The 27,611-nt window shown below is 43.6% G+C and overlaps 1 protein-coding gene across 5 annotated transcripts in view; it reads left to right on the top strand.

Moving 5' to 3' along the window:
• The window catches only part of LOC308670761 (cytosolic beta-glucosidase-like), a 74,155-nt gene that overhangs the window by 32,162 nt on the left and 14,382 nt on the right, over positions 1 to 27,611 (top strand). For 3 of the 5 annotated variants that reach the window (XR_014027079.1, XR_014027080.1, XM_081332483.1), the window contains exon 5: positions 757 to 880. Coding sequence is in view for 3 of the 5 variants with exons in the window: in XM_081332483.1 (XP_081188609.1) it covers positions 757 to 880 (124 nt within the window). In the remaining 2 variants the exon portion in view is untranslated. Of the gene's footprint in view, positions 1 to 756; positions 881 to 16,121; positions 17,868 to 27,611 lie in introns of those variants that run through there. The other 2 variants (XM_081332484.1, XM_081332482.1) reach the window with 1 other exon arrangement.

Here is a 27,611-nt window from a genome sequence, read left to right as displayed (position 1 = left end):
GTTGCCTACCCCTGCCCTATACCATTTCAGACAAGTGCTGTGCAGTCTCTTCTTAAAAACCTCCAGTGATGAAGGACCCACAACTTCTGGAGGCAAGGAGTTCCACCGGTTAATTGTCCTCACTGTCAGGAAGTTTCTCCTTAGTTCCAGGTTGCTTCTCTGCTTGATTAGTTTCCATCCATTGTTTCTTGTCCTGCCTTCTCCTGCTTTGGAAAATAAGTTGAGCCCTTCTATTAATATATATAAAACATAAGGCAAATGTCTAGTTCTGGGTCCAAATTCATCTTGTGGTCAGCCTCATTCACTCTTAGCAGTTGATCCCCATCCTAGCTGTGAACTGCTTCTCCATAAGCACGGCCATTTTTGCTCAAATCCCCAGGAAGTCACACAGCACAGGATGGCCGGGTTTGTCCGAGGGGCTGTGGGGTGTTTGTTGTGCCTTGCAAGGATGGAGGGGGGTTAAAACGCCATGCCAGCGAAGCAGATGCTAATGCAGGGGGGAAAAAAGAAAAAGAAATTTCAGTATTCTCATTAAAGTAAGTAATTTCTCCTCCTTCATGGATGTTTGCACAGTTTTGCTTTTCTGCTGTTAATCATAAAAGGTCAGCTTGTGGAAAATTAAGTTAATAGGGTCAGTGCAATTTGATGAAAAGTACTTTGCAGTTGTAGCTTCAAGTAGATGGAGGCTAAGGCACCTTGTTTTATGGGCTTTTCTTGACATCTGCTCTGAAGGAAATGTCTGCTCCCTTATTCCAGGACACATATAATCACCCCATAATTTACATCACCGAGAACGGCTTCTCCCAAAGTGACCCGGCTCCCACGGACGACGGCCAGCGCTGGGAGTATTTTAGGCTGACTTTACAGGAGATTTTAAAAGGTACAGTTTAAGAAGGACGGAAGATCAATTGCGCAAACTTAATACAATTTTTCCTAGATGCCTGTTTGGTTCTTCAAGTTAATGTGCATCCGGAGGGCGGCATGGCAATTAGGAAGGGAAAGTTTTGGAAGGAGAAGGCTCAGTGGGTTAGGACGCTGAGCTTGTCGATCAGAAGGTCGGCAGTTTGGCGGGTCGAATCCCGAGTGCCGCGTAGCAGAGTGAGCGCCTGTTACTCGTCCCAGCTTCTGCCAACCTAGCAGCTCGAAAGCATGTAAAAATGCAAGTAGAAAAATAGGGACCACTACGCTGGGAAGGTAACAGCGTTCCGTGCACCTTTGGCGTCTAGTCATGCCGGCCACATGACCACGGAGACATCCTCGGACAAGCGCTGGCTCTTCGGCTTTGAAACGGAGATGAGCACCGGCCCCTAGAGTCGGAAACGACTAGCACGCATGTGCGGGGGAACCTTTACCTTTACCTTTACCTTTAGGAAAGAGAATCTAGCTTAGATCCCCTGTACCGTGACGTTGGGGAGGCACCTTTTCATGAATTCACGGTGCTCAAAAGTCGTATTAATTGGAAGAATTTACCCAAGGGAAGAAAACAGAGTTGAACACTGCAATATTGATTTCACAAATATTGACTTCCCGGGAGAAGCGGCGATAAGGCTCCGCCTGAAATTAAAGGGATTTGGGGTTTTTCCATAGCTAGGAAGTTGAAAGGTCAGAAGACAATTCAAGGGATGGGGCCAAGGCTCCCAGGTTTGCGCCTCGTTTTGGTAATCCGTGATTGGATTGCTTTGGTTTTAAAGGCGATCCTGTTGTGAAAGGATCTTTTAGAATTTTTCTTGCCCCCCCCCAAATTTATTTATTTATTTATTTATTTATTTATTTGTTTTTATAAACCGCCCTTCTCCCGAGGGACTCGGGGCGGTGTACAGAATAAGGTAGGCATACAGAATGAACAATAGTGAACAAAACAATAGTAAAATACAAACTGGGACCCCAATTAGAGCTATCAGGCCAGGCCGGACTGCTGGAACAGGTAAGTTTTTAATTCGCGCCGGAAGGTGCGGAGGTCGGGGGCCATCCGGATTTCGGTTGGTAAGCTGTTCCAGAGGGCTGGCGCACCCACTGAGAATGCCCTCCCCCTGGGGGCCACCAGCCGACATTCCTTGAGCGGTGGCACCCTGAGGAGGCCCTCTCTGTGGGAGCGCACAGGACGGTGGGGTGCTGACATTGGCAGAAGGTGCTCCCGTAGGTAGTCCGGACCCATGCCATGTAGGGCTTTGTATGTCATTGTTAGCACCTTGAACTTCACACGGAAGGCAACTGGAAGCCAGTGCAGCGCACGGAGGAGAGGTGTGATATGGGAGTATCGGGAGGCTCCCAAGAGTGTCCGTGCCGCTGCACTTTGCACCAGTTGAAGCTTCCGAGTGGATCTCAAGGGCAGCCCCATGTAGAGAGCGTTACAATAGTCTAGGCGAGAGGTCACAAGAGCATGGGTGACTGTACGTAAGGCATCCAGGTCCAGATAAGGCCGTAATTGGCGAACTAGTCGAACCCGTGAGAAGGCCCCCTTGGTCACAGTTCCTATGTGATCTTCCAGGGAGAGCTGCGAGTCAAGGAGGACACCCAGGTTGCGGGCCCTATCAACAGGGGGTAGTAACTTGTCTCCGATGTTAAGGGATGGGATGTTCTGAGTATCCTGGCTTGCCGGTACGTACAGCCATTCAGTCTTGTCCGGGTTCAGTTGAAGCCTGTTCCTCCCCATCCATTCCCGGACCGCTTTCAGGCAGCGGGACATCACGTCGAGGGCATCACTGATGTTGTTTGGAGTTGAGATGAAAAGCTGGGTGTCATCAGCATACTGATGGTACCCTACTCCAAAGCTGCGAATGATCTCGCCCAGCGGTTTCATGTAGATGTTGAACAGGAGAGGCGAGAGGACCGACCCCTGAGGGACTCCGCAAGCGAGAGGCCTCGGGGTCGACCTCTGTCCCCCTGCCAACACCGACTGCGAGCGACCCTGGAGAAAGGAGGAGAACCAACGCAGAACCGTGCCTCCCACTCCCAGTCCCCTGAGGCGTCGCAGTAAGATACCATGGTCGATGGTATCGAAAGCCGCCGAGAGGTCTAATAAGACTAGGACAGAGGAATGGCCCCTGTCCCGGGCTCTCCAGAGATCATTTATCAGAGCGACCAATGCCGTCTCCGTGCTGTAGCCCGGCCTGAAGCCCGATTGGTACGGGTCTAGATAAACCGCTTCATCCAGGATCTGAGGGAGTTGGTGCGCCACCACGCTCTCAACAACCTTCGCAAGGAAGCGAAGATTGGAGACTGGACGAAAGTTATTCAATGAGGATGGGTCCAAGGTGGGCTTCTTGAGGAGAGGTCTCACCACCGCCTCCTTCAAGGCGGTGGGGAAGTGACCCTCACTCAGAGAAGCGGAGATGACCGCCAGGAACCAGCCTCGTGTCCCCTCTCGAGCTGCATATGCCAGCCAGGAAGGGCACGGGTCCAGTAAGCATGTGGAGGAGCTCAACCTCCTCATAATCCTGTCCACTTCCTTAGGAGTCACAGGATCAAATTCCTCCCAGATGACGTCGACAAGACTGTCCATGCCTTGTTCTTCCAGCTCAGCCCAGTTGGAGTCCAGGCCGGTTCGGATCCGAGCAATTTTATCCAGCAGATATTGACCGAATTCCTCGGCTCGACCCTGCAAGGGTTCCTCCCTCACCTCTTGGTTCAGTAGGGAGCGAGTCACCCTGAACAAGGCAGCCGGGCGATTATCTGCGGACGCGATGAGGGTGGAAAAGTAGTTGGATTTTGCCACCCTTATCGCAGCGAGATAAGACCTGGTGAGGATTCTTAATCGCAATCGGTCGGATTCGGATCGACTGGATCTCCAACGGCTCTCTAGGCCCCGTCTCCGACGCTTCATCTCCCGGAGCTCCGCGGTGAACCATGGGGCTCGCTGGGATCTGCGTCGGGTCAGAGGCCGCAAGGGTACAACTCGGTCCAGAGCCTCCGTGGCTGCCTTTTCCCAGGCTTCCACTAAGGCATCCGCCGAGCTGTGAGCAGGGAGTGCATGTGCGTCCCCAAGCGCTGCCTGGAACCTATCAGGGTCCATTAGGCGCCTAGGGCGGTACCATCTGGTTGGCACCGCGCACCCACGGCGGGGGGTGGCAAAGGGGAAGTCTAGCCGCACGAGGTGATGATCGGTCCATGACAGGGGCATAACAGTCGTGGCACCCCCACCGATATCATCGCACCACCGTCCAGACAAGAACACCAAGTCTGGGGTGTGGTCTCTCTCAAGGCCTCTCTCATGCCTTTGCTTCTTGGAAAATAGGTTCTCTGAAATACTTAACACAGTATTATTATTATTATTATTATTATTATTATTATTATTATTATTATTATTATTATTATTATTATTACTATTATTACTATTATTATTACTATTATTATTACTATTATTATTACTATTATTATTATTATTACAGCACTTTTATTCATAAAACATGAAACTCAGTCAACTGAACATTCAGACTGACTGGCACTAGTGGTTGACACGGGCTGCTGCCAGCATCCTAGGTATCAACCAGGTACCTCCTTAAAATATAAGATGTTCTGAGTAGCACAGTTTTTTTTGTAGCTTTGCTGGAGTTATTGCAGGAAGTTGCAATTTCTTGATGTATTTTGCAAAGTTTTTGGACATAGTTCCCAGCGCCCCAATGACAATGGGTATCACTGTTCCACGTTTCATCCATAATTGCGCAGTTTCAATGGCCAGGTCGCGGTATTTCGTAATTTCTTCCAGTTCTTTTTCTTCGACTCTGGCATCTTCCGGTACAGCGATATGCTTCGGTTCTCTACAACTGCGATATCTGGGGTGTTGTGTTCCAAATGGCGATCTGTCTGTATTCGGAAGTCCCACAAGATCTTCACCCTCTCATTCTCGATAAATTATTATTATTATTATTATTATTATTATTATTATTATTATTATTATTATTATTATTATTATTATTATTATTATTATTATTATTATTATTATTATTACAGTGGGATATAAATAAGTAAATATTAATTGCAGGCGAACAATTACATGTATTCCATCCCTTTATTTTACAATTGACAATAAAGCAGAGAAGCATTGGGAAGACCAAAAACCCCTTGCTTTTAAAATGTCAGGAGGGCTGAAATGGGAAATGAATACTTTTTCCCTCTATTGAAACTCCAGCTGCAGTGATTATAAGGTATAAAACTCTTACTTATTGAGGCATAAAACTAAAATTCCTATGACGAATGCTCTTAAACAGTATTACCGTTTTATAATTTAGTCCTTAATATCCAACAGCAGGCCTCTTAAATCTTACCTGGGAATTTGCTCACCGGCCCCAACATTCAATCTTTTTTCACCGAAACCTTAAACGGTGTCCTTGTTGCTAAAGTAATAATATCCACGTCTTCCAGGATGCCTGGTTTTAAATGTGCAAAAGTTCGAACCGCTGTCAGGTTATTATTTTTTTCTATTACCCATTCAGATGTTAAAAAACGCTCAGCAGTCGTGTCTGTGGGAATAACATCAAAATCAAGCTGTGTAAAGACAGATCCATTGGGTTTTTTTTCCTTCACACACATCCCTCTCAATCAATTTAGGAGCGAGCAAGGTTTCAAGCCACATTTTTATCAACTTTCCTAACAAAATCCAACTTTTTAGATGCAGAATTATGCCCGAGTTAGCGCAGCGGTTCCAAAGTGCCGAGATGGGCAGCTCTGGGTTCTTAATGACCACTTTATGCGTGGAAAGGCGCCATGATATTTATTGAAGACTTCAGTAAAAAAATTGTCAAGGTGTGTGCAGAGGGGCAGGCTGATATATCTCAACCTACAGGAGTTCAAAGTTGGAAGTTTCCCCTCCCAAATCTGGACAAAAAAAACTTACGCTGAAAAGGACACAATGGGGGAAGCGAAGCAGTTGTGCAAATCCCATTAACTCTGCGCTTTGGGAGCTCCTACATTAGAAAATGGGGAGTTGAGTCCAAGCTATTTGCAAAGGCCAAACACACAAAACACAGTCTAATTTTGGTACTTCACTATTTAAATTCCTTTAATCAAGTGACAGATTAAAAGGATAGGTTTTTTTTAAATCTTCCATTGCTATTCCTAAATCGAGTGTTGTGATGTTCATTCTAAAGAGATAACTTGTTCTCATCTATGTGGATTCAAAATCTTGGCCACTCCTGAATGTTTCCAAAAGCAACAACAACCCCAAAAACCATTAGGAACCACATTTAAATATTACAGGCTGTATTGTTTTTAAAAGGGGGGAAAAGGATGAAACAACCAGTCACCAATTTATGAATCTAATTTCTGCAGCTAACGTATAATGGAACAAATATTTTCAAGGAGAATAAATAACAAAGAGATTTAGTCAAGAAATGTGTGTCAGGCCTTTTCAATTGCGGCGATGATTATTTCACAAACTATAAACCTGAAATCTTATTTAATGTAACTCCTTATACTGGCTTGTATTTCCTGAATTATTCTTTTACAGTGGAAAGTTTTCCTACAACTTCTTCGTTCTATCTGTTCCTTTGCTTGGCTCTGACTCCACTTCAGAATTTTCTCCGTATGTGTGTCTACTTAAGTTGCTTAGGGTATATTTATATATTTAGCAAGCGTACGTTGTTCAACTTTTATTGGAAATGGCCTAACTTTAAAGATAGAACGTGTAGCAAGTTTGGCATAGAGAGCAACCCCAACCATACATCTCTACTAAAATTTGATAGTCCTGGATATCAATATGTGCCTTAGCTTGCTTTGGTATTATTATTATTATTATTATTATTATTATTATTATTATTATTATTATTATTATTATTATTATTATTATTATTATTATTATTATTATTTAGATTTATATACCGCCCTTTCCCGAAGGACTCATGTGTTTCATATAATGCTGTCGGCCTTTGGTAGATATGATAAAATGAATGAAGTCAACCCAAAGATGCTTTTTCCAAGAGGCAGCTGGATTTTCTTTGTTTTTCTTTGAAGATGTTTCGCTTCTCATCCAAGAACCGAAGAAGCTTCTTGGATGAGAAGTGAAATGTCTTCAAGGAAAAACCAAAAACCGTGGGATTAACCACGACCTGGATGTTTGCTTGAAGTCATGCCCTGTGAAGTCATTATTAGAGATAAGTTTAATAATTTAATTTAATTTAATAATTTAATTTGTATACCGCCCTTCTCCCGAAGGACTCAGGGCGGTAAACAGGGCAATACATAATAAAAAACAGGATACAAAAATTAAAAAGTGATTAAACAACTATGCCCATAATTAATACATATTAAAAATTAAAACTAATTATAAAAAACCCAACCCCATCCCGTCAGACCAGGCCAGCTTGTTCAAAAAAGAAGGTTTTAAGATCGCGCCAGAAGGAGCGAAGGTCGGGGGCCACTGTCAGATGATCCTATTTGAATGATACTTCTTTTTTTTTAGCATATTGAGCTATCATCCATTTCTAAGAGTCCACTATCTTGTTCCTGGTTTAAAGTAAAACATTAATTAGCACCTTTTGTGGAGGCGAAGAAAGGGCAAATTTGCACAAATAACCAATTTTACTTGGAAAGGAGTACCTCTTTTGCTCCCCCCCCATTTGTTATTATTTTGCACAGCCAGCCAGATGTTTAGACTGGATCTGGCATTTTTGTCCACCTGTTGAGTTCTTCCCCAGAACCTGGGATGGGCATATGTTGTTCGATGCCATTAAAGGCCTTGATTTTTGTGGGCTGTAAGTTGCTTCTTTATTAATGATGATTATTTTGAGCTCCTCAGTTTTTTGTCTCCGTAAAGAGGTATCTTGTCCGTCCCAGTCGTTTCCACATAATGCAAATGTAGTTCTAGAGAAAACATATTACAATATTTGCTGTGCAACTGCCTTTCTACGGTCACAAAGCAAAAATACTGATTAATAGAATGCAGCACAGGAGGAGAGTGGATAAAATAGAGGCATAGATTTGGGGCTACTAATGGCATATTCGTACGAAATGCAAATAATTTTGCAGAATAGTTCTCAACTTACCAGCACAACTGAGCCTAAACTTTCTGTTGTTAAGCAAGATGTGTGTTTGCCCCATTTTATTCTGTTTCTCATCTATCCTATCCTATCCTATCCTATCCTATCCTATCCTATCCTATCCTATCCTATCCTATCCTATCCTATCCTATCCTATCCTATCCTATCCTATCCTATTCCGTTCTATTCTATTCTATTCTATTCTATTCTATTCTATTCTATTCTATTCTATTCTATTCTATTCTATTCTATTCTATTCTATTCTATTCTATTCTATTCTATTCTATTCTATTCTATTCTATTCTATTCTATTCTATTCTATTCTATTCTATTTCTCATCTACTCTACTCTACTCTACTCTACTCTACTCTACTCTACTCTACTCTACTCTACTTCTTGCAGCCTCTGAATACATTTGGGTTTTATATGCCTTCTATATTTTTCAGCAGTGAGGAGTCTTATGTTGTAGAGATTGTAACTGTGCCTTCTGTGCAACTGGAGGTGGCAGTGTTTTGCTACGTCCGTTTTCGTATTCTCTTTCAGATACAGAAAAATCTCCTTCAATTCTTTCATCTCTAATCTGTTGGTGTTAAATAAGCTTGGGATATGCACCTGTTGCTGGCTTGTAGCGGGAAAGGAAGGTTTAATGTGATATGAAAAATGTCTTTTATTTAAACAAAAAAGCTTTTGCACAGCGACAGTTTCACTGTGCAGCCAGATGTATAGATTGGTTTTTTTTAAAAAATGCACACGGAAAGTTTTTTTTTTTTAAAAAAAAACCAAAGCTACACAAAATCCAGCATGACACTGTGATTGTTTGTATATTGAAGCCTAGGAAGATTCAAATTCGATATAAGGAAGCATCTCTTGACCACGAGGAAAAGGGACAAGATTTCTTCCCTTGGTTAAAGGTCCAACCCCGTTCACCTTGGGAGCACTGAGTCACTTCTGGGTCGAAAGGATTATGTCAGAGCACCGATTATTGCGTGAGATAACCCAGGAGTAAATACAGTAAACAGTGGTCTATATTAAATGGTGGTTTATCTTACACTATCTACAATATCATACACCAGGAACAATATACATACACATGCTAATACAGGATCAAACAAACCACAGTTACAGCAGGAAACGGAAGAGAGAGAACACATCAGCAGAGCCTTCCCTTTACACAAGGCTCTTAAAGAGACACAGATCCTGCTGAGTCATTCCCATCATTACATCTTATATCTTAGATTACATAAACTGGTTAGCTGTTCAATCATTATCTTGACAGATTAGCTGGTGATATCAGTGTTCCCTGGGAGGCACCGGGTTGGGATCTCCTTTCATGTCCCCGTTAATGTGCCCACCGAAGTGGTACCTATTTATCTACTTGCAAATGCACGCTTTCGAACTGCCAGGTGGGCAGGAGCTGGAGCGAATGCCGGGAGCTCACCCGCCACACAGCAGGACTCAGGTCTCGAATGCAAACTTGCTGATCGGGTTAGACTAGAAGACCTTCAAGGTCCCTTCCAACCTTATGATTGTATAACTCAACCAAAGTCTTTTTTTTAATCAGAAGACAGCAAAGAAACAGGAAGAGGTTGGTCCTTCAGTGGCAGCTTTAGCCACGGGCCTGTCTAAGCATCTGCCCATCTTAAATAGCCCTTAGACTTCTATACCGCTCCACAGTGCTTTAAGACAGCCCCCTCTAAGTGGTTTACAGAGTCAGCCTCTTGCCCCCCCCTCCCAACAATCTGGCTCCTCATTTTACCAACCTGGGAAGGATGGAAGGCTGAGTCAACCAGGAGCTGGTGAGAATCGAACTGCCAAATTGCTGGCAATTGGGAATCAGCAGGAGAAGAGGAAGGAGGAGGAGGAGGAGGAGGAGAGAGGAGGAAGCAGGAGAAGAAGAGAAGAAGGAAGGAAGGGTAAAAAGGAAGTTTTGGATGAATAAACTGGGCATAGAGACATCACATATTATAATGTCCAACCCCCTCTCTCCCCAAAAAAGGTATGAATATGTAAACTTACTTGAGAAAATACCTCCACACAATTGAAAAGGAAAGTTATTTCAATGAAGGGACCAAAGGAGCCGTCAAAGGGATGTGAAGACCCATAAATTGTTGTCGTAACTCTCCAAGAATGAAAAGTCCTTGCCGAGCAGGAGTGTCCTCAGGGGCAGAGCTAATACAGAGATCAAGGAGAGAAGAAAGCATGGAAGAAAGAGCTACAAGGAGGAGGTGGCTAATGTGTAGGACAAGACAAATGATGTGCTTTGCTGTACCTGAAATGGTTCTTTTGGCTGTTGTGACCACCTATGGTGGTTAATTAATTAGACAACCTTCCTGATAGGGTGATTAATGGGCAGGCTGGATGTAAACAGATCTACGCTAATTAATAATATAGCTGTCACCAGAGAACCTGGCCACAGGATTAGGGAGTGAGAACTAACTTTCTGTGCAACAGTTCCTGGGGACACATTACGCAGGGCGATCACATGGGTGATAGAGCACGTCCTTCTCCTCCCATGGCAGTTAGAGTTGCATAACAAATGATTGATTGCATCTCTCTCTGTCTCGTCTCTTTCTCTCTCTCTCTCTCTCTCCCTTCTCCTCTCTCTCTCTCTCCCTTTTCTCCTCTCCCTCTTTCCCTCTTATCCCTTCTCTCCATCTCCTCTTTCTCTCTCTCCTTTCCCTCTCCCCTCTTCCTCTTCTGCCTCTTCTCTCTTTCTCTCTCTCTCTCCCTTCTCTCTCTCCCATTTCCTCTCTCCTCTCCCTCCCTCCTCTCTCGCTCTCTCCTCTCCCTCTCCTTTCTCTCTCCCCTTCTTTCCCTCTCCTCTCTCCCTTCCTTCTCTCTCTCCCTCCCTCTCTCCTCTCCCTCTCTTCCTCCACTCTCTCCCTTGTCTCCACCTCCTCTCTCCTCTCTCTCTTTTCTCCCTCTCCCCTCCTCTCCTCTCCCTCTTTCCCTCTTCTCCCTTCTCTCTCTCTCTCCCTTCTCCCTCTCCATCGCCCCTCTCTTCCTCTTCTCCCTCCTCTCTCTCTCTCTCCCCTCTCTCCATCTCCTCTTTCTCTCTCTCCTTTCCCTCTCCCCTCTTCCTCTTCTGCCTCTTCTCTCTTTCTCTCTCTCTCTCCCTTCTCTCTCTCCCATTTCCTCTCTCCTCTCCCTCCCTCCTCTCTCGCTCTCTCCTCTCCCTCTCCTTTCTCTCTCCTCTCTCCCTTCCTTGTCTCTCCCTCTCTTCCTCCACTCTCCCTTGTCTCCACCTCCTCTCTCCTCTCTCTCTTTTCTCCCTCTCCCCTCCATTCCTCTCCTCTCTCCTCTCCCTCCCCCCCCCTCTCAGTTAGTGCCTGCACAAGCACTTTTCATCAAACTGGTCTTTCATTCCTGTCAGGAGAGAGTAGGGTTGACACGGAACTGCTGTTGAAGACAACTCAAAAAATTGAGATAATCCTAGAATGCAGGTGACCGAATTCCAACGGGGGAACTAATCGCCGAGAACAGGTGTTGAAGGAGCTCCATTAGCTTCCGAGCTGACTGCAAAATGCTGGCACTTGCCAATAAAATTCTGTCCCAGGGGTCCGAGGCAACATCTGCTGGCCCAGGAGTCGTTAATCTGCAGAGGGCCTTCATGGGTCCTTCTCTTCAAGAACAGCTGAGCCAGGTGGTGAGCAGAAGAAACCATTGGTGGAACTTTCTCTCCCAGGAAGATGGCTTGGCATCGGCTTCTGCTAATGGCTCCAGTGCTGGGCAACCTTTTTAATCTCCTAGGTCTTTTAGACACCGGAAGCATAGATTTCAGATTTAAATCTTAAGGCATTCTTATCTAGGTATATCCAGCCGAACATAACAAGATACGGCCTACTAAGAAACATGGTCAATTAACATTGGTTTGTACCGATGGTGGGCCGTTTGCTGATTTTAAGCAGCATTGCTTCCATGTGGTTTTCTACTGATTGTTCAGTCTGGGTTTCATCCCAACGATTAGATTCAATTTCAATTCAGAGTAGAGCTGGAAGGGACCTCGGAGGTCTTCTAGTCCAAGCAGGAGACTCTTTCAGACAAGTGACTGTCCAGTCTCTTCTTGAAAACACCGGGTTAATTGTTCTCACTGTTAGGAAATTTCTCCTTAATTCCAGGTTGCTTTTCTCCTTAATTAGTTTCCATCCATTGTTCTTTGTCCTGCCTTCTGGTGCTTTGGAAAGGAAAATAAGATTCTGTAGATTCTTGATTGGTCTTCTACCTTTTAGCACAGGGAGCCTGTAGTGGAATTGAGAGCAACATCCAGGAAGAACTAAAAGTACAATGTGAAGTCTTATAGACTGTTTCTCCTTATAGCATTTCACCTCATAGGAATCTCATCAGCCATCTGGTTCGTGTGTCTGTGTGTGTGTGTGTGTGTGTGTTTGTCCTAACACACCTGCTTCAACAAGCCCGTATGTTCAACGGAGCCATGTGCTCCCCGTCTGAGAAGACTTGAGTCACTCCACTTCTCCAAGAGAAATCTCTGTATTTCTAAATTAGACAGTCTGCTTCCAGGGCAAAATGTAGTTAAATAGTCTTCTACTAGCCCTCAAAAAAAGAAAGAAAAAGGGATAGGAGAAAATGAGTTTGAATAACTGATGCGCTACGACAGCCATCTGCAAATTAAACCAAGGATGTTGGGGAAAACGTGCCTTTGGCTGGGAAATAATGAGCTCCCGATGCGTTTTTCTCATCAACGTATCGGCGTGAAGCCCCTCTGTTTAGCCAAAGTCCTATCATCAAGGAAGCAGTCCATCAAAAGTTCATCGTGGGGTATTCTTTTGCGCCTCACCTTTCTCTTTACATTTGGCTTCCTTGGACCCCCTTCCCACTTGCGATGGTTTGAAAGGAGAAGAATTGTAGGAACACGGGTTCTTATCACATCTGTTCCAGCTCCGGTAGACCCAAAGCCATCCCTGTCGTCCTCAGTTATCTTTCTACACAGCACTGTTTTGAGCAGAGGTTTAATACACAAAAGATTGTTTCCCTCAAGATTTAGGTACCTCATAAATCAAGCTGACAAGTCACGTGGCCAGTTTCTCTCGGCTGCTTTGTCTCGGGTGTGCGCACGGACAAGACGGTGGCGTTCTCCGCGGCTTATTGTCTAATAATGTCAGAGGGTTGTGTTCCTCTCACGCTGTATTAGACTCAGCCTAGACAATTCTTTTTCTGAATGTTCATGTGGTGCCCATGTAGTGTGTGAGGAAAGGGAGACGGATTTCCGGAACTACATTTCTCCACATATAACTCTGCTACAGTGAAAGATCAGTGCATAACGGATGTTTCCCAGAATGTCGTAGCTTAAATTGTTCATTTTAAAAAAACAAAAAACAAAACTCATGTTAGTGTGTTTATGATGAATCCATCCGTCCATCATTTCCCCCCTCCCTTTACTTGTGAGACCCTTCCTCTGTGCAGGGGGAAAGACCTAGACCAAAATTTCCAATGATGGAGCACCCACAACTTCGGAAGGCAAGGAGTTCCACAGGTTAATTGTTCTCACTGTTGGTAAATTACTCCTTAGTTCTGGGTTGCTTCTCTCCTTGATGAGTTTCCAACTGTTGCTTCTTGTCCTGCCTTCAGTTGCTTTGGAGAATAGCTTGACCCCCTCTTCTTTGGGGCAGCCCCTGAGATACTGGAAGACTGTTATCATGTCACCCCTGGTCCTTCTCTTCATTAAAGTAGAGATACCCAAATCCTGCAACAGTTCTTCATATGTTTTAGTCTCCAGACCTTTAATCATCTTTGCTCTTCTCTGCACTCTTTCTAGAGTCTCAACCTCTTTTTTACATTGTGGGGACCAAACCTTGTAGCATTTTTGAATTCTATCCTAGTTCCTGATTTCACACTAGTGTGAATTTAGCCCCCCCCCCACTTTGTTATCACAATGTTACTAAAATGTCCCTTTATTCTGGAATCGATTGCATGCCCAGTTACATTTCCGTTGAGACGGATTGCTTAAGTATGTCATCACATGATCTGCACTTGGATAAACTCTTACAGGCTCATCCTGTAGGCTTCTAAGCATGATATGCAGAACGTGAAGGCCTAACTCAATTTGATGATAAACAACGTCCATTCAAGGAAAATAGTAAGCGCCTGGTGCAAACCAATAGCAGCAACTAGGAGGTTGCGTTGGGTAGCTTGGATCCATCTTCCAGTTTGAACTGAGAAACTGAACAGAAAGAAGCTCTTGGCTCAAGATGGTGAAGGAAGCGGGGTTTAGAAGCCTAGACTCAGTCTCCATCCAAATATTACCATTGACTCTAATTCCCGATGGTGATTCAATTCTGGGTGATGCTTAGTAGGATAATTGATCAACATGAACCAGGATTTTTTTTATGGGTAAATTATATGAAGAAAAAAAAATTCTGTTGGCAGTTCTACAATGGACACACACCTCTCTGAATATAAACGTATGACTCAACATCTCTTAAGAAGTTTTAGCCATTGGATTAGCCTTTAAACCCACACAAAGTGAAATGTCAGCTAGGATTTTAGGATTATTTTTGATAATTTTATCTAGAAATGAGTGTCCCGTTACTGTGGGATGGCTGGCTCACTTGTGTTGTGAGGAAAGAGCCCCGTGGGATGTTGTAGCAGTGACTCAGCAAACCCACACCAAAATTGCCCACTCTTATCTCTCTGGCTGTTTGTGTGTGTGTGTGTGTGTGTGTGTGTGTGTGTGTTGGACCTAAAATTATATTTTGCTGAAACTCTTAAATTCCCTAATGCCTCACCCCTTTTTCCTACGCAGATCTCCAGAACGTATACAGGTAATCCTTGAATTAGGACCACAATTGACCCCAACAGTTCTGTTGCTAAGTGAGACATTTATTAAGTGGCTTTTGCCCCATTTTATGATTTCCTTTCTTGCTACATTTGTTAAGTGAATCACTGCAGTTGTTCAGTTGGTAACACGGTCGCAAAAGGAAATCTCGTGACCCCGGGACATGGCAGCCGTCGTAAATACGAGTCAGTTGCCAAGCGTCTGAATTCTGATCATGTGATCATGGGGACGCTGCAATGGTCTATTCTACTGTGAAAAGCAGTAATAAGTCACTTTTTTCAGGGCCGTTGCAACTTTGGACGGTCAGTAAGTGAACTGTTGTACATTACCTGTACTTCAGCCACTTTTTTCAGAGGAAAATGTGGCTAATGTTTTTTTATATATATAAAGAAAAAAAGGGTTAGGCTGATGATTATGTTGATGAATAAGGAGGAGGAAGAGACGCTGACTAAAAATTTCCCAGGGCAGGGCTACTGAAAATGTAAATGATCAACTGCTATTTTGCCCAGATCACGAGAAGCATAAAGCTGAGTTTCCATTAGGCCACCAAAATAAATAAATAAATAAATGGAAAGGAGAAATAGTGAGGTTAAAATTCTAAGAGTTGTAACTTTTCGGGGAGAGTCTTTTTTCGTCACTAAATAGTCAGTTCTTTTAAGCGATTCGGTCCTTGCGTAGAAAGTTGACTTTACCGGTTGACGTCATGCTGAGTTTCTTGAACTTTCCAACAAGCTAGAGGCGTCCAAGGAGAGCCTGACCGGGCTGCCTTTGCAGGGGTCAAGCTTGTCTTCTACTCATCTGCTTGGTGAGCCTCTCAGCTTCGGGGAACGGGATTGACTGAATTGTAATTACTTTTCTTTCCTAACTGGAGCTCGCGCCTTCCTCTTAAATCAAGAAGGTCAACCGCAGGGATACGGAAGTGGGTGGTGGAGCCAGCTACGTCTCTTCCCTTCCAGAAGTTCAAGATAACTTCCGCGAGGAACTTCCTCTCGCTTCATCCATACTTGTGAGAAGGCCGAGAAGATTGACGAGGGCACAGTTGACTACTTTAACCCACGATTTATTGGAGATTCTCAGTCAGCCGGGCCACGGTTGTGAAACCACGAAAAAGCACCTTGGGGACAACCACGATTAAGCAGAGACGTGACCCTGGTAGCTCGGAATAAAGCAGAATAACTAATTTTCTCACTTTGGGTGTAAGAGGTCTATAGTCTATAAAACTCGACTAGGAGTTTTAATTAAAGGTCCGGTCAATTTTTAAATGGGGAAGCTGTTTCAGGTTTTGTTCTGCGTAACAGAAGGGAGATATATAAATGTCATTAAAACGAAGTGGTTGCTTTCCTTTTTCTTTCTAGCGATTTACGCTGACGGCGTCCAAGTGAAAGGCTACTTTGTCTGGTCTCTCCTGGACAACTTCGAATGGGTTTGCGGATACAGCTCTCGATTTGGACTCTTCCACGTAGATTTTGAAAATTCGGCATTGCCCCGAGTCCCTTATAAATCTGCAATTGAATACGCAAAAGTCATTGCCAACAACGGGCTGATGAAGTCACCTAGATAACAGATGAACATCAACGGACTGCACGGGGCGCCCTTTTTAAAACAAAACGTTGGTTTTTAATAAATGTCCGTCAAAGGCACGATCAGCAAAATGCGGGTATCAGAACAATAGCCACGCAAGGGATGTAAAGCCTACATACTGCAAGACGTGGCTTTTCAAAAAATAAAGTCGAAATGCCGGGTGGCTATTATGTACTTCCACAATGTTTATTATTAGACCGGGCAGAAATTCATTGGATAAACGAAAGTAATTAAACCGCATTGATTAAATAGGTAGTACATCGGTGGTTCGGTACTCTTTTATTTTTACTTTTAAAAAAACAACGACAACAACAACTGCATACGGGCAATTCAAATTCTGTGCCAAGAATGGATGAATGCTGTGACCTGCACTAATTAGACATATTTGCCGTATTTTTTTCCCCATTGTACGTTAGTTTGTCTTTTGCAAAGCTAGTTAGAACTGAAAGGAATGCGAAATGTGTTTGCCGATAAAGATTGAGGTAGAGGAAAGAAACAAACTAGTCCTCAGAGAGGCATTTTTGAAGCTTTGCCTGTCTAAAAGGCTCACGAAAGGACTCTTTTTCTGTGACAAAGTGAAGGCTTTGGCTAAGTGGCCCATTGTGGGGCAGGAACAAGGAAGAATGTGTGTGTGTGCAGCCTTCTCCAAACCTCCTCCTGGCGGCTTTTCACTCATAGCAATTGCAGAATAAGGCCTGCAGGGATGGATGGATGGACACCTGTTGGATTAGGAAAAAAGAGCCACTCTTCTGGGCGCAAAAAGATTAGAAAAAGGCAACATGCTTCCAAAGCTTGGACAGCTATTGTTCCGGAATGGAATTGGAATTGGAAATGAGAAGACAAGAGAAAGAAGGGATGGGATGGGAAAGCAAGAGAAGAGAAGAAGAGGAGAAGAGGAGTTGAGAAGGGAAGGGAAGAGAGAAGAGAATCAGAAGAATGAAGAATGGAATGGCATGGAAATAGAAATGGAGCTGGAAGGGGCCTTGGAGGTCTTTTATTCCAGCCCCCCACTCAAACTGGGGATTCTATGCCATTTCAGACAAGGGGAGCGGCTGCCATCCTCCAGTGATGAGGCACCCACGATTTCTGGAGGCAATTTCTGTTCCACTGGTTAATTGTCCTCCCCGTTAGGAAGTTTCTCCCTAATTCCAGGTTGCTTCTCTCCTTGATTAGTTTCCACCTGTTGTTTCTTGCCCTGCAAGACAAGGAGAGAAGGAGAGAAGCAACCTGGAATTAAGGAGAAACTTCCTAACGGGGAGGACAATTAACCAGTGGAACAGCTTGCCACCAGAAATCGTGGGTGCTCCATCACTGGAGGTTTTTAAGAAGAGGCTGGACAGTCTCACTTGTCTGAGAGGGTAAGGCCTGCTGCTTGAACAAGGGGTTGGACTAGAAGACCTCCAAGGTCCCTTCCCCACTCTGTTATTCTATTATTTTATTATTATTCAGGGAAGCCTCTATCTTAGCCACTTCCCAATGTTATCCAGTTGTTTTGGACTTAAAACATGTTTCCGTTTCACATGCACCCTTTGTTCAATTGATGTGAAAATTAAAATTCTTCTAAAAATTCTGGGGTTTCTCTTCAAAACAAAGCAGTTAGCTTTATGCTGTAACAGTGCTACCTTCCTATATTGGAAAGAGCCTGGGATTAAAAATTAATCTCTGATCCAGGAATCTGTAAATGAGAACTTGCTCTTCAATATTATTATTATTATTGATCATCGCACAGACTGGATCTGGCATTTTTGTCTACCTGTCGAGTCCTTACCAAGGAGCTGGGATAGGCAGATGTGGATTTGATGGTATTATAGATATTATTATTATTAGTAGTAGTAATAGTAATAATTGGCATTGACAAATTCGCCATCAGTCAATTGCAGAAGGCGGCCTTACTAGGAACTGCTTCCATCCTGCGACGAGATCTGTAACACCATCAAACATCCACATCTGCCTATCCCAGGTCCTTGGTAAGGACTCGACAGGTAGACAAAAATGCTAAATCCAGTCTGAACATCTGGCTGACTGTGCGAGGATCAATAACAACAACAACAACAACAACAACAACAACAACAACAACAACAACAATAATAATAATAATAATAATAATAATAATAATAATAATAATAATAATAAAAATGGTCTCAGGCTTCTCTTGCTTATGAGAAGTAATGATTCAGTCACTTAACTTTCTAAGCCATTAATGTTAAGTGACCGAATTCTCAAATTAGTCATCAAAGTTGCTTTACATTTACTTTCTCCTTTTTTTATTTTGTTTTTAGGAGAAAGTACAGCAGCGCTCTTGAAAAGATTAACCCCAGTTAGCATCTTTCACGGAAGGAAGAAAAAATACCCCCCCCCCCAAACACAAAATAAAATCTGAGGAGTGTGCTTTCACTCTGGCTTGAGAAAAAAAAAATAAGTCCTAAAGTAAGGCGGATGGGCAAACTGACCCCTCAGATCTTCAAAGACATTGCGACGTTTATTACGAAATCTGACTTTCCAAGAACTATATTGGGGCGTGACGTTTTCAAATAGCAGAGTCGAATTACAAAAGTGTGTCTCTGTATACAGATAATCCTCGACTCAACGGCCACAGTGGCGCTCCAGGTTTCCGATGCTAAGCGAGACATTTGTTAAATGAGTTTTGTCCCATTTTCTTGCCACAATTGTGAAGCGAATCCCTGCAGCTCGTAAGGTAGCAATCCGGTTGTTAAGTTAGTCTGGCTTCCCCATCGATTTGTCAGAAGGCCGCAAAAGGGGGTCACGTGACACCCCCCCCCCCGGACACTGCGACCGTCGTAAATGTGAGTCAGTTGCCAAACATCCGAATTTGGATCACATGACCCTGAGTGATGCTACAAAGGTGGTAACTGTGAAAACATGGTTGTAAGTCACGTTTTTCAGTGCCGTTGTAACTTTGAACAGTCACTAAACAGTTGTAAGTGGAGGACTATCTTGCGCACTCTTATGAGTGAGATTATATGTAGATCTGCAAAGCTACAGCTAAGTTGGTGAAAACACACACACGTAGACCAAACCTTTTCGATCATTTTTGTTGGTTTGCTTGAAAAGGGAGTCGTGGTCTGTTCTTTTAATTAAAAGAACAACCACAACAAAACCGTGACGTTCTTCAAAAGCATCTCATTCCATTTGCCTTTTACCGAGTGTTCAGTGAACTCTTTCAAAATCGGCCACTTTAATCTTCCAAGCCCAAATTTAATGAGTGTAATCGATCCATAAAGAGAGAGAGACGAGATTATTATCCTGGTCTTGCAGAAAATTATGCGCGCCAACATTTTGCTGTCTATTTTAATTCTCTTGGGCTTCCAGGTGTAGCTGAAGACCTCTCAGGACTCCGTCCAAAATGAAGGGGATTCTTCTTTCTTGGTCCCAGCCAGGTAATCATCCCTGGAGATTTTAAAGAAGAGACTGGACAGCCATTTGCCTTGAGACGGTATAGTTTCTCCTGCTCAAGCAGGGGGCTGGACTAGAAGACCTCCAAGGTCCCTTCAAGCTTCTATCCTATCCTATCCTATCCTATCCTATCCTATTCCATTCTATTCTATTCTGTTGTGTTCCATATTCTATTCTATCCTATCCTATCCTATCCTATCCTATCCTATCCTATCCTATCCTATCCTATCCTATCCTATCCTATCCTATCCTATCCTGTAATTCTATTCTATTCTATTCTATTCTATTCTATTCTATTCTATTCTATTCTATTCTATTCTATTCTATTCTATTCTATTCTATTCTATTCTATTCTATTCTATTCTATTCTATTCTATTCTATTCTACATTTCTTCTATTCTAGTCTACTCTACTCTACTCTACTCTACTCTATTCTATTCTATTATACTTTACTCTACTCTACTCTATTCCACTCCACTCCACTCCACTCCATTCTGCCAGACTAAAGCCTCACTGACTATTGTTGCTGGTTTATTTTTTTAGAAGATAAGGCATCCATTTTTTCTTCTTATTTCTTCCAAGCAGAATGCGCTTTAAATCACAATGTTTTTCATTGTGTTGAGGTTGTACTCGTGAACCTGACTTTCAAAATGGTTTAAAATCAGACCAAACTGGCATCTTTAAATGGGGAATATCTTCTAAACAAAATCAGATGGACATCAGCAACCTTCCCAGCTGCCAGGCCAGACTGGCTTGGAGTAATATTCTGTTCTCTTTGTCCTGTGTTTCGTTTGTGATTTTAAATATTCCCGTGCCTTGGATTTTACAAGTGGTTGTATGTTATATTCCCTTCAGATTTTATGTTATTATTCAAGAAAGAAGAGCTCTCTTTAATTAGGACACCAGGTAGAAATTTATCCTGATGGACATATTTATACATTCTATTTTGGAATAAATGGATGATAGATTTTATTTTCCACCAAAAAGGGGTATTGTTTCTGCATTAATAAATTACATCTTCCAACTCACTTGCGTTATCGGCTGAAATAAATATGCCAGATACTGAAATTCAAACTCACTGAAAGTGCTGCATCCCTCTGAATTTCGGTGTTGGGGTTGAAAAGACATCTCTCTCTCTTTCTCCCTCCCTCTCCTCTCCCCTCTCCTCTCCCTCTCTCTCTCCTGTCTCTGTTCCTCTCTCCCTCCCTCTCTCCCCTCTCTCCCTGTCCTCTCCCTCTCTCTCTTGTCTCTGTACCTCTCTCCCTCCCTCTCTCTCCCTCTCCTCTCCTCTCCCTCTCCTCTCTCTCTCCCTCCTCCTCTCTCCTCTCTCTCCTATCTCTGTCTCTCCCTCTGTCTATCTCCTCTCCTCTCTCTCCTCTCCCTCTCCTCTCCCTCCTCTTTCTCTTTCAAAGTTTTATAAGACAAAGGGCAATTCACTAATTACTCCTGAAAATTAGTATTGCTGTGCGGTTATATAGAAGGGGAAAAAAACAAGAGACCAAATCCCTGCAGTATTTCAATTAATGTTATTTTTTTAATTGCTTGTATTAGCATTTAAGATCAAGATTGATTAGCTTTGGACCATCAAACAAAGGGTTGAAGTCTGGGCTGGAAATTCTTAATTATGTTTAGAATCTGTCAATATGATACATACCCAGCTAAAAGGTCAACAAAATAGAGTACAGTGACTGCAACGTTTGGCTTCTATTGAACGCTGAGGACAGGAGGACTCACTCCCCTTCTCATCTGATCGTCGCATTTGCCACCACCAAAAAGGCACAACCAATTCTGCCCTCGTTGATGGAACACGCTTCCGGGCAAATCTTTTATTGTGCAATTATCCTGCCACATTCCGGACATTTTGGAGGGCAGGCAACCTAGCTCATATCCTACACCTGACCTTTCCTAGTTGCAGTGCCCATTAAGAGAGTAATGGTGAGCTGTAGTAAGTGCCCGGCGATGTGGGAGCAGGCCCATGAATTGGCTTGGGGTGTACTCTTAATTGCATTTTAGAAGCCCCTTGGTCTGAGCAATTGGCTTCTCTTAAAACTGTGATTAAAGCAGCAGTGGTGGATAGAATCCCCAAGACCAATTCATATAGGAAGCTGCTTAGATTATCCACCTTCCAGGTGGATAGAAGTGACAGTATTACCAGGTAAATTGGTCTCTCTAAATAAACCAGAGACCTCCCAACTACTTGCTCATCCGCTCTGTATCTTACGTCCACCATGCTGCATTTTGTACCAGCGGCATAAGCTCTGACATCTTGGGATGTCTTTGTTCTTCTTCTTTTACTGCGGTAAAATTATTCAGGTATATCCAGAAGGTGAAGAAGTGGGCAGATGGAGGCCCACAGAGAAAAAGATGGAATTGGGCTCTCCAGCTGAGTCCTTAAACCAACAGGTAGAGTCTTCTGATGATGGGAAATGTCCTTTTAGGCCCGTGGAGTGAAGGCAGCCTAAGGCCATCAGCATTCGGATTTTTGAAGGGCGGCCAAAGCTTTGCTCAGGTAATCAAAAAAGCCACTTTCTCCGTGATTATTTACTTGGACCAAGTTTTAACTTTCTTTGGAAGACTTGGAAGCATCCTGAGGAAGCCGTACGGTGCCTACGGCAACTACAGAAACACAGGATGTCCATCTGCCTTGAGGAAGAAGTTCAGGAAGCTTTGTGGCTGAGAAGTAAAATCTTCCTCTGTTCTCTCATCACCATTCCTTACCTTTCTGGGATGTATATGTCACCTTCTCTGCCATCTCTCCATTTATGGACGAAGTGTCTCCATCATATTATTTCCCCTAAACTCTGCTGAAGATGTTACCTAGCCTGGTAACAAAATGTTCGGAAACCAGCTTGGGGAACAAACCCAGTATTCCAGGATTTGAGGGGTTGCCCCAAGGAAGAGGAGGGTGTCCACTTATTCTCCAAAGCACCTGAAGGCAGGACAAGAAGCAACGGATGGAAACTCATCAAGAAGAGAAGCAACCTGGAACTAAGGAGAAACTTCCTGACAGTGAGGACAATCAACCAGTGGAACTGCTTGCCTCCAGAAATTATGGGTGCTCCATCTCTGGAGATTTTTAAGAAGAGGCTAGGCAGTCACTTGTCTGAAATGGTATAGGTTCTCCTGCTTGAGCAGGGGGCTGGACTAGAAGACCTCCAAGGTCCCTTTCTATTCTATTCTGTTCTGTTCTCTTTAATATAAGAATTAGAACTGATGTTTACATACTGTTTTGATCCACTGCTAAGTAGTACATTTGTTCCATTTTTGAATTTTTAATGAAAAGTCTTGCATTAAAAGTGCCCCCTCTGCAAAACGGAGACAACAAATATCTTTGCAATATGCACCTTCTTCTCCCCACTCCCTCGCCCTCCTGCAAAACATCAAATGAAACATCATCTTACTTACATTGTGCTTTAAAAAAAACCCTCCTTAAAGCAGAGCCAATTGAAGTCAAATCCCAAGTCTTGAATAATCGATGCTAAAGGAGACACGATTGGGAACAAAGCTTTTCTACGTTCCATATGTGCACGAACTGAAAATAAATCTGTTGTTTGTTTTACCTGCTGTCTCCCAGCCTTCTGTCCTAGGTTAGCAATAATGTACTTTTGATGGCGTATAAACATCATCTTGTGGCAATCCATACTGGACTCTCTCCAGCAGGCCTTGTGGGAAAATCAATTTGCGCAGCTCCAGGTACATTCTGAGAAGGAAAATAGGTCTACACGAATGCAGGATGGCCAGCAAGCCTGTTGACCCCTCTGCCAATTCTAGATATCCACGCTTCTACTTTGGGTTACAGCCCCAGTGAGTTCACTAGACTCCTAAGCTTGAGGGCAAACGTTTGTTCTCGTGGGTTGTGGGTTGGTTTCCAAACGTTTCACTACCAGCCTAGATAACATCTTCAGCGGAGTTTAGGGCAGGGGTCCCAAACCCCCGGTCTGTAGACCGGTACCGGGCCGCAAGATGCCAGCAACCGGTCTGCACAAACAAGCAAAGCCCCATCCGCGGGATGCAGGCAGCACACAAAACCAACCAGGCACCCTCCGGTCCACACAGAAACCTCTCTCCACGGAAGCGGTTCCGCCACCATTGTATTCCTGAGTTTATAATATTCCTTGTAGAAGACCTTAAACCTGCAGATACGTGCACTTAAAAGATCCATTTCCCGTATTGCAATTGGAACTGGCCACCAATTTCTCCTACCACAACATCTGCAGAAGTTTCTACTATCTTTCTCCAAGTTGTTTGGACTAGCCGGATAGACCTCAATCACAACCACCTTGCTTTAAAAAGCTTCCTTTCCCCATCCCTCTCCTCCACCCCCAGAAATGCAAGCACGATTGTTTCTACGGCTTCTTTACTTGTCTTGGAAAAAACTTTCACCTGGAGTTGTAGATGGAATCAACTTAGGGCTACCCACATCTGGGCTGGAAGAATGTGGAGAACCACAACTAGAGCCACAGAGAGCATCAACTCTGTAGAGCAGGGATGTCCAACCTTGATAACTTCCAAGACTTGTGGACGTATCTCCAGGAATTCCCTAGTCAGCATGGCTGGCTGGGGAATTCTGGGAGTTGTAGTTCCCCAAGCCTTGAAGATGCCAAGATTGGACATCTTTTGTTAGACCAGGCTGGCTGGGGAATTCTGGGAGTTGAAGTCCACAAGTCTTAAAATTGCCAAGTTTGGGCATCTCTGTTCTAGACATTTGCAGCCCAGTTCTGATAGCCTTTAAATCAAGTGCCAAGTGGACTAACTGCATCAAAGCTGCTTGTTGCAGCGTTAAAATATGCTGGAAATATTTCCGCAGCCTTTTGTCTTCTTCTAAACACATATTTACTCATTAAATGTATTATAAGGTTCTTATTAATTTAATGGTCTGTGAAGGGAATTGCTTGTGCTCTAAAAACCATAGACGCTGGCTCTGCCTCTGCTTCTATTTCATGCATTTCTTTTTAAAAAAGGAAAGAGGATAAAGCTGGCCTCGTGGAAGCTTCCACTGCTTCCATGTTTTAAGGTAAAGGTAAAGGTTCCCCCGCACATGCGTGCTAGTCGTTTCTGACTCTAGGGGCCGGTGCTCATCTCCGTTTCAAAGCCGAAGAGCCAGCGCTTGTCCGAGGACGTCTCCGTGGTCATGTGGCCGGCATGACTAGACGCCAGAGGCGCACGGAACGCTGTTACCTTCCCACCGGAGTGGTCCCTATTTTAATACTTGCATTTTTTACGTGCTTTCGAACTGCTAGGTTGGCAGAAGCTGGGACGCGTAACGGGCGCTCACTCTGCTACGCGGCACTCGGGATTCGACCCGCCAAACTGCCGACCTTCTGATCGACAAGCTCAGCGTCCTAACCCACTGAGCCACCGCGTCCCTTCCATGTTTTAATAAAGACTTTTTTACCCCAGTCTCTACTCTTAGCTATTCCCCCATTTCCAATTGGATTGGATCTATTGGATCTAACCTTGGTAGGATTCTCTTTCCTAAAGCACAATGGATTCTTTACAGTGATGGTAGAAAGTTTCAAAACAGGAGATTTCTTTTAAGCAGGGACAATAGCTTTTTGGTTGTTGTTGTTTTTGTTGTTGTTTCTACATTGAGGGACGCTATCCTGGTCATGAAAATGGATGGCTTGGGAAACCAATGGGAGTATGATAAAAAAAATGAGAGACTCGACCAATGGCAGGAAGGAAAATGAGTGCCTGAGCTCTTCAGTTGTGCCTTTTAAAGGAAGAAATTGTAGGAGATGAGCAGGCCGAGCCAAGACAGGAGGAGTTAAATGCATCATCAGTTTTGAATCTCTGTGTTCCCGTAAGAGACCTAAATTCAGCCCCTCCCTTGAAGTCCACTGACTCTTCTCTGGCGCCCATTTGCCTTGACCGTTAATAGTTCAGATTCTTGCGTAGAGGTAGCATGAAATAAACTTGTAGTACTTTTGAACTCTTTCCTGACTCCTTGCCCCTGGCAAGAATTCAGTAATAGCCAAGAAACACAATTGGACATCTGGAGCAGGATAAAGAATACGAAAGGATACATCTGAACAGATTTTTCAACGCTCAACAGAGGACATATATAAGCTGAGCCCTTTTGTTTTTTTGAATTGTTAATCTGCTACAAGGGACCGGGGAACATGACAGGACCAGAGAAAGGAAAGCAACTTTGATTTGTGCATCATTTTTGATATCATCTGCAGATATTCTACATTCATCCAAGACATTTCCTCAAAGACCGCGAGCAATAGACATCGCACTTAGACTTATACACCGCTTCACTATGCTTTACAGCCCTCTCTAAGCAGCTTGCAGAGCCAGCCTATTTGCCCCCCCCCCCGCAACAATCTGGGTCCTCATTTTACCCACCTCGGAAGGACGGAAGCCTGAGTCAACCTTGAGCCGGTCAGGATCGAACTTCCTGGCAGTGGGCAGAGTCAGCCTGCAATGCTCATTCTACGAACTGCACCACCATGGCCAGGGGTAGGCAGCCTTGGCTCTTTTATGACTCGTGGACTTCAACTCCCAGAATTCCTGAGCCAGCATGGCTCAGCTTGGAAACCTCTCCCTTTCCCCTCAGCATGGCTGGCTCGGGAATTCTGGGAGTTGAAGTCCACGAGTCATAAAAGAGCCAAGGTTGCCTACCCCTGACCATGGATAAATGCAGAGAGTAGGTTTGGCAATTTGCAAAGAATCTACAATATAATCAAACCAATTGGGAAATTGGAGAGGAACACAATTTTTGAATAATGTTTTAGAGGGCTAGGAGGACCAGTGGGTCTGACTAGCTTCCTTTCTTGAATTGCTCCGCATCCTTCTGAAGAGAGGCTGGACCCCTATCATCTCGTTATTATCGGGTAGCATTCAATTTCCCCAGAAAGCTGGACGCCTGCGCCTCTTGCCGGATGCCTGCGTTTATTATTATTATTATTATTATTATTATTATTATTATTATTATTATTATTATTATTATTATTATTATTATTATTATTATTATTATTATTAATGAAAAGATTGTGCAGGAGGGAACATATCATTGCCAAAGCCAGGCTGCATATTAAACAATATGGCTGAAGGAAGAATAGCTACCACGGAGAAGAGAATGCGTAATCATGATCTTGTCATATTCGGCATCTAGAGATGCGAAGATAAAGGAGCGATTATTGCAGTTTACGGGGCCCACTTTCCTTAGCTATCGTATTAGCAATAAATCCTGGTTTGGATACTAATTTGATGCATTCGAAAACCAGGCCAACAAATACGTTTTGTTCCTGTCATGGAAATATGGAGGGGGAAAAAATGTACATATCATTTTTGTGGCACTTTGACACCTTGCAAGATTTATGCTGTATGAAAACCCCCCTGTTCTCGCTAAATGTACTGCATATGCAAGTTCCTTGTAATTTACTCGGGACTTGTGGCTGTCGCAAATAATGTTAATATGACTGTTTTGATACAGCACATAAAATTTATTTAATCAGCTCCCTCATTTTGAAATATATCCATTAGATCAAAGCTGGATGGGGAGGGGGGAAGGGGAGGGCAAAGATCAGTTCGTTTTGAGGGTGATGACATTTGCAAGTTGCAAGGGATTTGAACCCGTAGAATAGCTTTTGGTCAACCCGCATAGGCGTTATTCGGACAGCAGGCTCTTCGTATTGATTGGGTGCTGGTTGAAAATTTAAAGCTTATGCTACATTTCACTAACGCCGTGACAATGGAAAGCATGAGCAATGGAGTGTCAAATATGAGAAAATTGCATTCTTCTCCAAGTAAATAAATGCACTGTTCATAACTCTATAAAAGAGTGACGGCAACATTTATTCTGGAATTAAGCAGTAATAAAAGAAAGGCCACATTCTCTGCTC

This window comes from Vipera berus (genome assembly GCF_964194415.1).
Source record: "Vipera berus genome assembly, chromosome: 7".
NCBI lineage: Eukaryota > Metazoa > Chordata > Lepidosauria > Squamata > Viperidae > Vipera > Vipera berus.
The sequence above is the reverse complement of the archived record's forward strand: the minus strand, read 5'-3'. Positions and strand labels throughout refer to the sequence as shown.